General features: G+C 40.6%; 1 protein-coding gene across 1 annotated transcript in view; it reads right to left on the bottom strand.

The window, feature by feature from the left end:
- Window positions 1–6,907: 6,907 nt before the first annotated feature.
- Window positions 6,908–14,790, bottom strand: part of skila (SKI-like proto-oncogene a) — a 33,691-nt gene continuing 25,808 nt past the window's right edge. The window contains exons 5-7 of the mRNA XM_062429061.1: window positions 13,386–13,753; window positions 12,480–12,710; window positions 6,908–11,132 (exon numbers count right to left, since the gene is read on the bottom strand). Coding sequence (XP_062285045.1) covers window positions 10,872–11,132; window positions 12,480–12,710; window positions 13,386–13,753 — 860 coding nt within the window. The 3' untranslated portion in view covers window positions 6,908–10,871. The remainder of the gene's footprint in view (window positions 11,133–12,479; window positions 12,711–13,385; window positions 13,754–14,790) is intronic.

The following is a 14,790-nucleotide window of genomic DNA, read 5'->3' as shown; positions in this document are numbered from 1 at the left end:
TGATCTGAATTAGTTCAATCAACTCTGAGTATGTTCACCTTGAGTTTGGCGCGTGCGCGACCGCTATAAAAAGCTATCATCAATGGAGCCCCGATACCTTGATTCACCATGGCAACTACTGAGAAAAAAAGATCAAGTTACGTCACCTCACTGTAACTGGAGCTCCCCCTGCAGGCATGTGGCGAATATGAACATATATTTCGCAAAAAGTAACACTGCTGCAGACGCTAGAGTATGGAAGATTACTATTATGAGATACTATCTCATAATAATGACTTAATTTCTCATTATTTTGAGATAATAAGTCATTATTTTGAGATAGTTTCTCATTATAATGACTTACAGGATCTTTTTTTCCATCACAGTGGTGGAAATGGGCTTCCATATATAACGTATTTGGAAGCAGCTAAAAATGAAATAAAAAAACATAATTCAGAAAAGTAAGGCACATTTTGCTGGGCTATGATTGTACCTCGCTTTGATTTTATCATAGTTGACGTAGACTATTAAACTAAGTAAATATTAATTCTGTGTCTATTTCAACAATTTAAGTAATTTAAACCCCCAACAGAAAGCTGTTTAACACATATGTCCTCTTAATTTAATTCTGCTTCGATATTTATCGGATTGCGAAGAAACGGACAACCCATGTTGCGGCAGCTTGCTTCAGGTAGTAGGAGACAGGTAGAAACTCGGGGTTTCTTAAAGAAAACCTGTCAGCGAGCAGGTTATGTTCACAGACTCAGTTACCATGGTGACTGACTCAGAGTTTCAGTTACCTCTCTTTCTGGAACGGATAACACAGAGTTTTCCTCATCTCAGGGTTAACTTCCACATAACTCGCTTTCTGGAATACCCCCCCAGGTGTTTTTCATGGATACTGACATGACGTATAGGGGAGATCATTTCTTATAAAGTAAGATGTATCACTCATTTGAACATGTATTCATTAGTTCATGTAGATTTTGGAATATAAAATAGAGATATTTTATGAAAAAAGCCAAAAGTCTAGCACTGTATAACTATTGCAAACATTAGTAGTGGTAGTAGTGATTTATCTTGGTCCTTGTTAACAATAGTACAATAGCCTAACACAAGCTTAACAACAAGCAGAGGTGGAAGTAACGAATTGTACTCATGTTACTGTAATTGAGTAGCTATCTTGTTTACTTGTACTCTCTTGAGAATTTTTCAAAGACAGTAATCTTACTTTTACTTAAGTATGATTTAAATGACGTTAAGTATTTAGTTATATTTGTACATTGTACATTGCCTTGTTACTATTGTTGGAATGTTATTCTTGTTGTAAGCTTCATTATGTAAATAAAGTTTTAGAATTTAACATATTAAAGTACATTTTGAGGCACTGGTACTTTACTTGGATATTTGCATTTTCTGCCACTTTACACTTAATGAGCTCAATTGACAGTTGATTATTGTATTTTTTAAGTGCCAAACTGTGGTTAAAGTATTGCAGTAAAGGTAATTTGGTCCCTTTGACTGATATATTGTTATATATGACATCATTTGATTATTAATACTGAAGCATCAGTGTGTAGGTAGCATGTTACTGTCTAGTAAACATTAAAGAGATGACAGGATATGTGGTGTGAAAGAGGAAATGACATAAATCATCTTTGGCCAGATAAGAACAGGGAGTTTACAAAAACATGTCCCATTTTAAATTTACGATCATTCTAATACAAAGAAAATCCCACTAATTTAACAATAATGTGAACCCACAAACAAAACCACAGATTCTTCTTACTATGAGTGTACTTACTATAAGTGCTCAGAGGGAGTTTCCTTGGAAGAGTCATTCACATTTAGACAGAAGAGTACAAGTATTACATATGTTTGAGCTGCTATTAATGTATTTTAACAGGCTCCAAGACACATTTGCATCAAACTAATCAGCATGAAGATAGAGTAGAGTACAGGGTGTTGGGTTTCTCATTATAGTCACTTATTTGCACATTGGCATACATTACAGTTAATGTCTGTAAACTGTAAAGTTTCTTTATGTGGGACTGCTCTGTAGCTGGCAAATTGAACTGGATAAAAATCCCTCTGTGAAATGAAATAGTGTGTACTTTGTGCATTTCTTGGTTATTTAAACTCCACTTCATGCTGTATTTTTTTAAGTCCTAGAAAGAATACTATTTTAAGGCAGAGTTTAAAACAGGATTTATTTATGAACTTTCCTGTTCAGAGCTGATGCATGTGTTGACTTAGTGGTTTCACACCTTCCAAACAGAAGCTTTTTGATGATTGACTGCACAAAAGCTGGCTACATCATGCTTTTCAACTTCAAAAAGCAAGAAGAGTTCATCATTTTACATCATATTCACAGAGGTAATGAATCCAAAAGTAGTTGTATCTGTTTTTGTTGTGAACAGGTGACAGTGTTGTGCTTCTTTCTACAAACTGACAGAAACCTTGTGGTGCCTTGTAAAGCTGACTGTGGGATATTTATTTTCTGGAGCTTCTGTGCAGGACTGAAACACTTTATGTGTATTTCTACATTATAACTTAACCTCCTGGCTGCTCATTAATAACAACAGAGCGGCAGAGGGAGAAATGCAACTCAGTTAGACTGCAGCATCACATCAAAAGGAAGGCAGTGAAAAAAGAACCAGAAAAACTCTAAACATCCAGATTCTCATATGTGAATTTCTATAACATTTCACTTCTGGGTTTACAGGTTAAGGGAGAACGAATCCCCACACAGGAGTTTCAGTTATTAAAGAAAAAGAGATAAATGGTAGCGTTAAGCCCCTATTCTGCTCCACATACTCAAAAATAATTGATTTATTCAGTCAAAATGCTCATTACAGATCAATCAAACCATCCTTTACAAGAATGAGTAACGGTCCTAGACAGGATTTGTTATTGACTTCTGAAGTCCAAGTGGTCACTACAAACCCCAGATACTTTAGAGAAAACCTCAACATACTTTTTTATGTAATTTAATTCATTAAACTATTCTATTTTAGTTATTATTTATACATAGCACTTGGTTTGTGCTGTATGCTGTTTATAGTTTATTTTATTGTATTTCATTTTTATATCTAGGTTGGTTTCACAAGTCCAGGTCCCATGTCGGTGTTGGATTGAATCTGTTTTTTTCATGTTCTGATTTTTTTTGTTTTGTTGTTTTGTTTTGCTTGTGTGTAATAACCTAATATTAACCTAATACATTAACATTTATACAGAATTAAGAAAAAACAAAATGCTCTACAGACATAAAAACTGATAAAACAAGTGTAACAAAAAATAAATTATAAACATAAAATTCACATGGGATTTTTTTTTGTTACAACAGTTATGTATTATTCATCTCTCTTCCTCTCTTTCTCTAAATTCCTGGATGCTGTGTCTAAAAATGTGCTTTTCTGAACACAAAATGTGTTATTTAATATCAAAAACTTCACATTCACCAAGAAGAAAATAAACAGGACATGACCTCTGTGTCCTGACAGCAGTAGAAGAAAATACACACACACACACACACACACACACACACACACACACACACACACACACACACACACACACACACACACACACACACAAATCACTGTAATATTCATCTGTCACTTACAGATAACAGCTTATTTCCTTGGCTATCACTGTAGTAAACCTGCTGTCTGGACTGTGTACCTGTGCTCCATTTCCTGGTTGGGATTATCATCACTTGAGGCTGTAAATCAATGTGTTACTATGGGTTGAAATCAATAGTTAAATCTGTTGCTGATTAAAGAACAGTTTTTAAAAGCAGGAGTGAAAAAGCTGGAGCTGGAAGCTTGACCCATAAGTACTCATTTATTTAATTTGGCTTGGTTTGGTTCTTGCAGCTGACCTCAAACAACTACATGAGACATATGAGCGTTAACTGGAGGAAAGGTTTAAAAAGGATAAGAGCTTGGTTACTATGGGAAACCGTCTCCATGCAGACGCAAGAAATGTTTAAATAAGGAATGAGCAGAAGGGGAAAAAAGTATTTTTTATTATTTAAGGTCAATTCCACTGTGAGTTTTTGTTTTGTGATTCATTTTTTATTTTCATATAGTTTAAGATGAAAAAAGTGTGCTCAGTTGAAATTGGCAGCATCAAGATTTAGACTGTGAGGTTTGTTGCACCAGAGGCAGTAAAATGAAAAACTGCTGTTCTGGTCTCCCAGCAGAGCACAGTGAAAATAAACATACACATGCATAAAGATGTAAAGAAATAATTATACATTCACAGTGACAGAAACTCACCAGTGCACAAAGGATAAGGCTGGTGATTTTTCATTTTTTTTCTTATTGTCAATAAATATCATGTGCAAGAGCCAAACCAACATTGAATGAATGAATCTATGTGATGATTAAAAGAAACACATCTAACACTATGCTGCAGTCATTACAAACATTAAAAATCACTGAGGATGAAAACAAAATAAAGCCTTTAGATTTATTTCCATTACAGTCCTTTGATGTAACTCTTAACACACCACAAGATAAAAGCAAAGACAGCAAGTGAAGACGAAACAATCAACATATAAATTGCAGGCAGTGGGTTCGTTAAAATTTTAGTTAAATATGCTACGTGTTGCTTTGTAACCATTTCTTTGAGACTACTTTAAACGTGATCTGTGAAACACTCAATTTCAGCTTTGTGGGCAGATTATTAGACTGTTTACATCAAAGCCTGATATATCTTATTCCTCTGTTTAACACGATTAAATACACGTCAGTGAGTCACATTGAGTCACACTGCTGCACACAAAGAGTTTAGGTGTGATAGTTTATTCAGAAACAGCTTCAAAGACTAATAACAGAAATCACGTTTTCAGTCTTGGGAGAGTAGTTTCGCATAAGGCAGACGCCTACATATCACAACCCCTCGACTTTGTATTACACTGTACTTTGTAAAGAACTTCGGTACAAAGTCAAGAGGTTGTGATACTGAGCACAACAAGCTGGTGAAGCTTTGTAAAACTAACCATGTTCACAATTAGCTGCGGAAGCCTAAATGTGTCATGGAAGAAATTATTTGCATTCAGCATTTTGGGCCAGACTGAAATATCTTCACTATGGCCAAGTGTATTTATTCATTTTCCCGTCATGATAGTAATTTTGATGATTCTTAGACTTTTCATTAAGCGCCAGATAAAAATATTATGTTGTCCAGTTGCTTGCAAAATAACAGATATACTTTGTGTTCAGTGCCAATAAGCTAATGCTAACACGCTAAAAAAGAAGGTGAACATAGTAAAGTCAGCCATTATCAGGCTCACATTAGTACTGTTGGGTTTAAAGGTGTAGTGTGCAGGATTTATTGGCATCTAGTGGTAAGCCTTTACAAGCATATACACTAATTAAAACATAACAGAACATAACATTAAAACATATATATCTTATATTCTATATTATAGACCGTTCTGCTAGATGCCAAAATTCTCCATACTGGCTCTTTAAGTAGTCCTACAGCGTCAAAAACATCTTGTTCACATTGAATTTATTTAATGTAATCTATGTAAATCCTCACTAATTGGAAATAGTCACCAATAAATGCACAATTCAGTTGTTAGAGTAATGAAAAAACTGAAAATTACACTGTCCAGCTGTTTCAGGAAACAACCACATTGGGGTTTTAAAAAAAATCTTTTTGTGGGATTTGTTGATAATCAGAAAATTACCAACAAGTGGAACAAAGAAGTGCAGCTAAATAAATGTTAGAAGTGAAATACATTTAAAAAATGTTCCCTGCTAGAAAATTCAGTACTCATTCATTACTGGAATAAAAAGTATAATGGAAAATCTGAATGGGTGGAAACAAAATTAAAGACAGGCGTCATGAAATTGTCTCTGCTCTGCATGTTTTCACTTTATTAACGATGTTCCATCCCTCAGACCTTCATTTTCAGCTCTTTTTTTCCAAGTCTTTATGGAAGAATGTAACCAAAAAAATCTGACAGTCAACACTTTGTCACATATTTGCTGTTCAGGTGACTTTTTCCAGCTACTTTTATCCTTGTATCTTTACAATGTGTTTTTTCTTATCATTTACCTTTCTTTTATTGTCTTATTCAATTCATTCTTTTAAAGTAGGTTTTCTTAAATCTTTCTACCAATTACTATTCATTTAATTTACAGTCACTTTGTTTTAATTTTGGCATTTTACTTGCATCTTGGTGTGCGATACTCTCCCAGTCCATTTACCATTCTGTGCGTCTGCCACTTCTGAAGCACATTTGAATTGCTCTCATTTTGTATGAAAGGTGATCTATCAATAAAGTGTGACTGATTGATTGGCTGTAGCAGCTGTGGCATTGTGTGTAGCTGCTGTTTCAACTATTGCATGTTACATTTACACTGAAATTAAAACCCACATCAGCAATTAAACATAGCTTTCAATGTGTATCTTGTGCAAATGTGTGAATTTTCAGTGGATGAGGAAGTTATGAGCAGAAAACAAAAAGAAAAAGACAACACAGGTTTGACACTACAGAACTTTACTTGAATTTGATCCAAGTTCATTGTCTATACAGGGTATATTTACAAGATCCGAAATCAGGGAAAGGGCAAAAACAGAAAAAAAACAAACACTAGATACAACTGAGGTATTAGCTAAAAGCATTTACAGGTATGTAATTTACTAGTAAATATCAATGATGATTAACAGTTAGAGATGCAGTGTCTTCTGCTTAAAAAACATCTTTTTATATCACAACATGAGGTAGGAGAACAGTGTCTCGATTCATGCAAGAACAAAAGTCTTAACACACTGTAGTATTGGCAACGTAGTATGCAATGGTCATACACAGACACTGTGTTTTATGTTTCAGAACAGCATAGAGGAGAGGGGAGGGGAGGGGTCTTTTTTAGCAAAGCCATGATTTTCTTTTTCTTTTCTTTTTAAAAAATCTTCCTAACAGGATGTGTGTAAATGAAAACATGGTGTACCTATTCTTAGTAACCAGTGATCTGTGTGATCAATCGGCCAACAGCCTTACTTCCCACACTGGCATAGAATAATTACTGGCTGAAAATTAGACGCCCAATTACAAACGGACCACCTGCAACAGTTCAATGGTCACCTTGGATTTGTCTACTAGTTTTCTTCGCGTAGCAAGGAAGCAATGGTCGTGGAGATCCTGTATTAAAATGTGTTGGCATGGTAAAGCCCGGCTCCTTTTCACCTCACTTTAGTAATTTGGGCAAACTCCTCACCTGTAAAAATTCTGTACAAAGCATATCTTAGATCTCATAACACTGCAAAATGCAAAAAGGCCCAGCACACCTTTTTAGAAAGGGATATTTCCCCTCATCATTTAGTCCTTTTTTAAAAAATTATGGTGTACGCCTGAAGAAGCTAAACAGCGGCCCCTTGTGTATAAAATGCAAATTACACAGAAAATAAAATGACAGAGCAGGATCCTATTGGAAATCATCTAACATGTAGAATTGAATGGATTTTTTTTTTTTTTAAAGAAAAAGGTTTTGTTCTGCTTAAGAGGTAATTAAGTCAATTTAAAAAATAAAATAAAATAAAGTAATACTGATTATCATTTGAGTGGTGTCAAAATATCCAGACTTTTTGACAAAGATAGAGGATCTCAAATCAGAAAGCATCCACAGCTATATGAGCAAGTTTTTTCTCTTTCCCTTTTCATAGTTGCTGTGCTTCAGTCAGACATGGGAGGCCAACACACTCGCACGCACACACACCATTTCCAAATCAAATTAGTCAACATTAAATAATCTTCATAATTTGACTTTGACTTTATATTTAGCCAACCTCCGAACCAATAATGATATAAAACTTGCACATGTTCAATGTTCATGCATATGAGCCATCTCAATAGTTTGTGTGTTACATGGGGGAGGGGGGCGTCTCTTTTTTTTTCTTTAAAAAATAAAAAACAAACAGATTGATAGAGTGGCCCAGTGACACAAATGTATGGGGCAGAAAAAACATGCAAAAAAATCATTTTTTGTTGTTTTTTTTTTCTCCAAAATGCAATTTCTTTAAACAAATGTTTACTTTTTAAATTTTGCTCAGGGGAGGGAGGAGGGGGTTAACAAAGAGGAAAAATCTCATTACATTACACGTTAAACAGTCCGTCAAGATGAAATCCACAAAAAACAATCAGTTCAGAAAGGGGGGAAAGTGTGTAACAAAGTATTATTTTTCCTATTTTGCCTTTGTCCTGCATCATGTCTCAGTAAACCATGCTTTTCACTCCCCCACATCCACTCGACAAAAGTCAAGCTCTGATATCTGCAAAGATCACTTTAAAAAAAAAGAAAAGAAAGAAAGCAAAAAAATATTTAGGCCATCTGAAGCCTTATTTCTGGTCCAATTTATATAACCTTTTTAAGATTATCCATATAAGAACAGTTAATATATTAATGACTACTGTATTTACAAAGTGAATATAAATCTTTAGTTAATATGTTAAATATTTTCTTTCATAATTTCAATAAAGGTTTAAATGGAACAGTAGAGTGTACATTTTGCGGCACGGGTTTGATTTTTACTGGCTTGCACCTGCACTTATGACTATAAACAAACCACAACTGTACCCTGCCTAGTCTTTAAGGTCTGTTATTGTAAAGGGAAGCTGTGTAAGAAAATCTGCATTGAACAGGATGGAGCACAGTGGAATGTCTATCAATTTGCATTTAGAGCAGATGCATAAAAAAAGCTCAGAGTTTAGCAGAGGCCGATCCCCCTTCTCTTTTAAACAATTATTTACACACACACACACTCGCTAACAGGGATCTCCTTAGTGGCAATATAAAGCGCTTTTGCCTGGCAACTGATACAATAAAAAGTCCTCTCTTCCTCTGCCTGGACGTCTGCTCGCTCTCCTGGGCATCTACAAAACACTGCGCACCCCCAGCTGATCTGGCACTGGAGATGGATGGATGGGGATGTGTGTGAGAGAGAGGGAGAGTGACGGCGGTCATGTGAGAGACGAGGAGGGAGGTTGTTGAGAGATTGGGGATCCTGTACAGTCTCACCCGAGGGTGGGCAGAGGCCCCCAGACAACAACAGCTGCCCCCATTCTGACGGCACAAAATAAAAAGGGCTCCCTCTGTACCCCTGGCGTCCGGGCCACCCAGCCTGCTCTGGGGAGAGTGCACCAGTCCCCTGAACGCTCCCCTCAATCCTCGCCTCCCCTCTTCCTCTCCCTGCCTGCCTGCCTGCCTGCCTGCATGGTGTTGTTTGTTCAGCCAGGCAGAATAACGGGAAGCAGGGGCCGGACCCGAGGCCCAAACCACCCCTAGACTAACTGCTTTCACCTGCGACCCACATTCTTAGATGACGCTCTGACAAATGGCGTGGGGATAAAACCGTCTGCTAACAATGAAGTCAAATGATACAAAAGAAAGCCCAGAAAACAGGGACATACTGGGGGCTTTGATCATCTGCTGGGAACGCTGGGGCCATTGTTCTGCCTGAATGCCTCTACTGCACTGACACACTCGAGTGTGTGCGGGCATGTAAGGTTGTGGTACGTATTATGGTAAGACAGGACAGCTACCACACATGTGAGACACTGCCTTTCTTCTTTTTCTTAGAAAAGCTACATCGGCTCAACCATCCCCCGTGTCTAGACACATTCCTTTCCCAGAGACTTCAGGGGGAGTAGAGGATGTTAAGTGCATAACACTGCTCATGAGCTTCTTCCATGCCAAGCCTGAAAAGAGCACAGTGTTTCCTGTATAGCCCAAAGTGGGTGAAAACCACAGTGTTAAGGAGTTTCCCAGCAGAGGGCAATGGCGCTAGTCTAAGACTGTGGAAGGTGTGGGGTCTCCTGTGGGGAGGGTACAGGGCAGTGGAGTCACCGGGGCAGCTGGTGGGTCAACAACAGACTGTTTGGTCTACAACAGGAGAGTCCAGGTGCTGCCCAGCAGAGTGAAGAGGAGACTAGTCTGTGCTAAGACCAGCTGGAATCCAGGCCAGATGACTAGCTAGCTACCTTGGGAAGGGGAGAGAGAGAGGGGAGGGGGGGGGGGGGGGGGGGGTTGTCACACTCAAAAAACACTCATTTCAAGTTCAGCATCACTATTGGCATATTTTCATGAGGTTTTATGACATCTTCAGAATGTCATTTTTTTTGTACAGTAAAGGTCTTTCTCCTCCATATAGATTTGATGTTTTTATAACATGTTACATTTTTCTTTCTCTGTATTTTATAAGGAGCAAAATAAAAAGGAAACTGTATTGAAATGTCCACGCAGTTTCCTGCAGTCGCTGGTACTTGAGCGTTTGGGGATGAACGTACAAGAAGGACAGAGGAGAGGCAAGCAACCAGCCGCCACTATGTGTCCGTGGGCACCGATTGCCGTGCCAGGTAGTAGCGTGAAGTGATGTCCATGTGGAGCTGAGAAGAGTCTGTGAGTCTGTGCTGAAGTTCGTAATCTCCATGTCATTAGCTCCACAATCCAGAGAGAAAGCATAAAGTGGTGGAAAAGGAGGGTGACAAATAAAATAGTGATGGGTCGAATTGGTCTCTACTTGACCAAACTCCTGTCTGTGAAGCAGCGTTTTTGTTCAGTAAAAACTATAAATTAAATCAAACATACATGCCCAAAAAATCTTTAAATACTGTTTAAAGAGAGGAGAGGGGAGCAAAAGAAAGAATAATAAAAAAAACACAACATAAAACTTTTCTTTTAAGTCATGTTAAATTACAAAAAAGTCAGTCCTACACTGAAATAAAAGGGATCAGGGTGAGATGCACAACTTAAAAGCAGCCTGGCGAGATGTGACGCTCCTTTTCTGTTTCAGGCTGATTTGTTTGTGTCTGTAGAGTTGGCGGGTGATGAGGAGAGGAATGAGGGGAGGGAGGGAGGCGCCTGGAGGGGTGGCAGTTACTTTTGGCCAACCGCTGGGGCCTCTGAGATGGAGGAAGGGGAAGAGGAGGGCGGGGAGTTGGGGTTTGGGGGTCCGGTTGAAGGGATGGTAGGATGAGAGGGTCTGCTTCCCATCGTTCCAGACTGAGCCATCTGCTGCTTGAGCTGGGTGATCGTGCGCTCCAGCTTCTCCCGCGCCTCCCGCTCTCTGCGCAGCTCCTCCTGCAGCTCCTGCCGGTCCGCCTCCGCCCGCTCCAGCCTCTGACGCAGCTCCGATAACTGTGAGAAGATGCAGAGGGAGAGACATGAGGTCACAAAAACAGACAGTAGCTGAAAAGCAGTGAGCTACAAGGCTAACATAACATACTGCATACAGCAGTATAGGTACAGGTGATCTACTGGTGTTGCACTGTGACTTTTAAAATGTGTGACAGCAGGCAGAACCTCAGTGGAGAGACCCTAACTAATCGTTTGTTGCTCTTTCAGCTTTCAGTGGTCATATTTAGACAGTTTTGGCAGATTTCTAAATTACGTCACTGATCGTCACGAACCTTTCAAGTCAAGACTAGAAAATTATCTAATTAAGAAAAGAAAAACTGCCTAAAGACACCTGTGTAAGACAGGAAAGTATCGTGATTATACTGACGTTGGACATGTATGTAGTCTAGTGTGAGGCTGGCATTAGTCTCATAACCCAAACAAACACATGCACACCCCCCTCTCAACTGGCAGACTGCCTGAGTTTGATGCCAAGGGGGTGCAGGGCAGGAGGAGCGGCCGCTTAAATAACAGACATGTAGGGGAGGCAGACACTGCAGCCCTGAGCTTGGGCCAACATAACAGAACCTATCTCAAGATTAAGTCTAGTGGAAACCCAAACAACGGCCCTGAGTGTGTATTTGTGTGTGTGTGTGCGTTATCACACTCCACAACAACAGTGTGACTCACATAGCACACGCATACGCACAAACTGATTTAGTCGGGGAAACTCTAAATCACACAAACGGATGAGATTATGACCACGTCTCCAGTCTCAAGGTTCAACAGAAAATACTCTCTGCTACCCTTTGAGGAAACATGTGGGTGATGTGATCTCAGAGTGTGTAACCCGAATTCTTTGCCACAATCTGATGGGCACGCTTAAAAGAGAGAGCTCCAAATATTTTCCATTTAAAGAGCTTCCACTGGTCAAAGCAAACTGCTGCTATTTAGTGGGCGCTGACCTGCAATTCAGAGAACTTACTGAGGATCAAAGATACTTAGAGTAAAGATTGTTTTATATTGTAGGTCTTACAGTGTTGTCTACATGTATGGTCCTGGTGTACATGTGATGTGTTACAATGCAGAGGAAAATTGTACATTTATGGTTATAAATTGAAAGCAAAGCAAATGCATTGATTGCAAATGCTTGGTAAATACAAGGAAGCGCATTCATTCAGTGCTGCACTGATGTTTCCAGGGTTTAAGTTTGATATCCACTGGAGCGTGGCACCATCTTAGAGATAAAAATGGCATATGCTAAGTGATTCAAGCCAACGTGCTTACGGTATGTCACACTGATTCACACACTTGTTTCCCATGCCAATTCAGTCCTATGCATGCTTTTCTGCCTCTCTAAGCTCATACCTGTGCAGCGTAGTGGGCCTCTTGCTGGCGTTGTGCCCCGGGCTCGCAGGCGCAGGCCTGCTGTCGGAGCTGCTCCAGACGGGTCTCCAGCTCCAGCTGTTCCTGGCGGGCCTGGCTGAGCTGCCGCGCCTGCTCGCTGTGCACCGCCTCCAGCTCGCAGCGAAGCTCTCGTTGCTCGGCGCTCAGCTCCCGTAGCCTCGCCGCCTCGCCCCCACGCAACGCCTCCAGCTCCTGGAGACATAAAGACTAAGTCAAGGGAAATAACAATAATAATGTGATACTCTCACTGATCCCTGTAGGGAAAAACTCTTTTCATTTCGGCCCCTTTCAGAAGGAGTTTATATGCTTGATACTACAAGAATGCGGCTTTCTATGCTTATGGCCTGTGCCCAAATTCAGGTAGAGACCTTTAAGTGAATCAAAAACTGCAGCAGAATTAGGGATGTAGTCAAGGACAAAAAAGACAGAGGTGGGGGGGGAAAAAAGGGTTGCAAAAAGAAAGCCAAGTGTATTTACATCTAAGTTATGTAGTATTTACAAAAATAGCACAATTTGCTCACATTTTATTCTGTCAGACTTTTTGTCAGGCACTAGTTTCTCATTTTAATCTCATTTTGTAATATAAACTCTTTCCAAATACAGTAACAGTTTAGAGTGAATGTCCCTATAATGTAATGTAATGTAATGATTTATAGGAACTGGAGTGCTGACTCGTTTTAAAAATGGCAGAACCATCTGATACCAGAATGTTCAGGCAGCAGGAAGGAGAGAGTGAGGGGTCGACGGAGGGTGAACATCACCTCCACATCCACATCAAGGACACTTTTAATAGGCGAGGACAGTTATGGTCTAGTTTATCGTGGGCTCATTTATCTTGGTCTTTGTTCTCTCCGAACGCCGACTCACCATTTCCAGCTGCATCTGCTTGTGCAGGGTGGAGTTGAGCTTCTCCTGCTGCCTGCTGTACATCTGCATGATCTCCACAACAATCCTGTCCTTGTCGTCCTCCAGCACCCCCACCTCCACTGCAGCGCCACTGGTGGCACAGCCCATGTCCTTAGCCGCTACTTCCGTTACCGGTGACAACAAGGATGCATGAGGAGGAGGAGGAGGGGTGTGGGCGGGGGTGTGGGTGGCTTTCTTGCAGCTTGGACTGCTTGTCTCCATGGAAACTGCCTGGGTTTGGCATTCCCGCTCAGTGGCCGAGGTAGCCGTGGCACGTTGGGATTTGGCCTCCTCGGCGCCAGTCGCAATGGGAGGCGACGCATGAAGATCTGAGGGAGGAGGAAGAGGAAAGAAGTTTTTTTAATAAAATAAAAAGAGAGAGAGAGGAGAGGGGGTGGTTGAAAGACAGGAAGTGCGAGCCACGCTGGTGCACGCTCCCGCCTTCGCTTCATGACACCCTCGCACAACCTCATAAAAAGCTCACACCTTTTTCTCAGCGTAAGCGCATGGGCAAGCACAAGTGCGGCATGGCAACAGCCACTGAGCCAAACGCTAGCCCACAAATTCTGTGTGTGTGTGCCCTCAGCAGCAGAGAGAGAGAGAGAATAGAGAGAAATAAAGGGCCTTGTGTGGGTGCTGCGCTGCTCTGCGTGGGCACCTCCTCTGTTCAAACTCTGGATTGTTTTCTCACCGTGGCCTTTAAGGTGCACATGACGGAGAAACGCATGAAACAGGCGGCGTCACACTCTCACACGAGAAAACACACATACAGAGATGCTGCATGTGGGGCATCTGTAGGCAAGCGCTACTCATGACAAGTGTTTTTGAAGGTATGAGTTCACAGACGGTGACATAGTGAAAAAGAGTGACAGAGCGAGCTTGACAACACTGGGTTGTTTACTGGCCTAATGTATTCATACAGTATGTGTGTGACAGGAAACAGCATGCTCTGTACACAGCATGTCTGGCGCAGGAGAGACTCTACCACACATACATGCTCTGTGCAGCACACAAACACACACACAATACTAGAAATACACAAATAACTGGAGTGAGTCATTTGGTGGTAGATCAAAAGGAAATAAACGGGGGGGGGCACAACAGAGAGAGTGAAAGGCGCACAGACAGAGTGGGAGACGGAGAGAAAAGCATTGAGCTAGTAAAGAAAGAGGAGGAGATGGAGGAGGACAACGAGGAGGAAGAGGATGGGGGGGGGGGGGGGGGGGGGGTGACAGCAGACTGTGGGTAAGGCGGAGATGAAGGGAGCCAGAGAAGAAAGAGATGAGGATGAGATGGATGGATGGATGGATGGATGGATGGATAGATGGATGGAAGAGTGTGGGAGCAGACGGAGGAAGGACTGGGG

This window comes from Scomber scombrus, chromosome 11 (genome assembly GCF_963691925.1).
Source record: "Scomber scombrus chromosome 11, fScoSco1.1, whole genome shotgun sequence".
NCBI lineage: Eukaryota > Metazoa > Chordata > Actinopteri > Scombriformes > Scombridae > Scomber > Scomber scombrus.
This window is presented reverse-complemented; position numbering and strand designations above follow the sequence as displayed.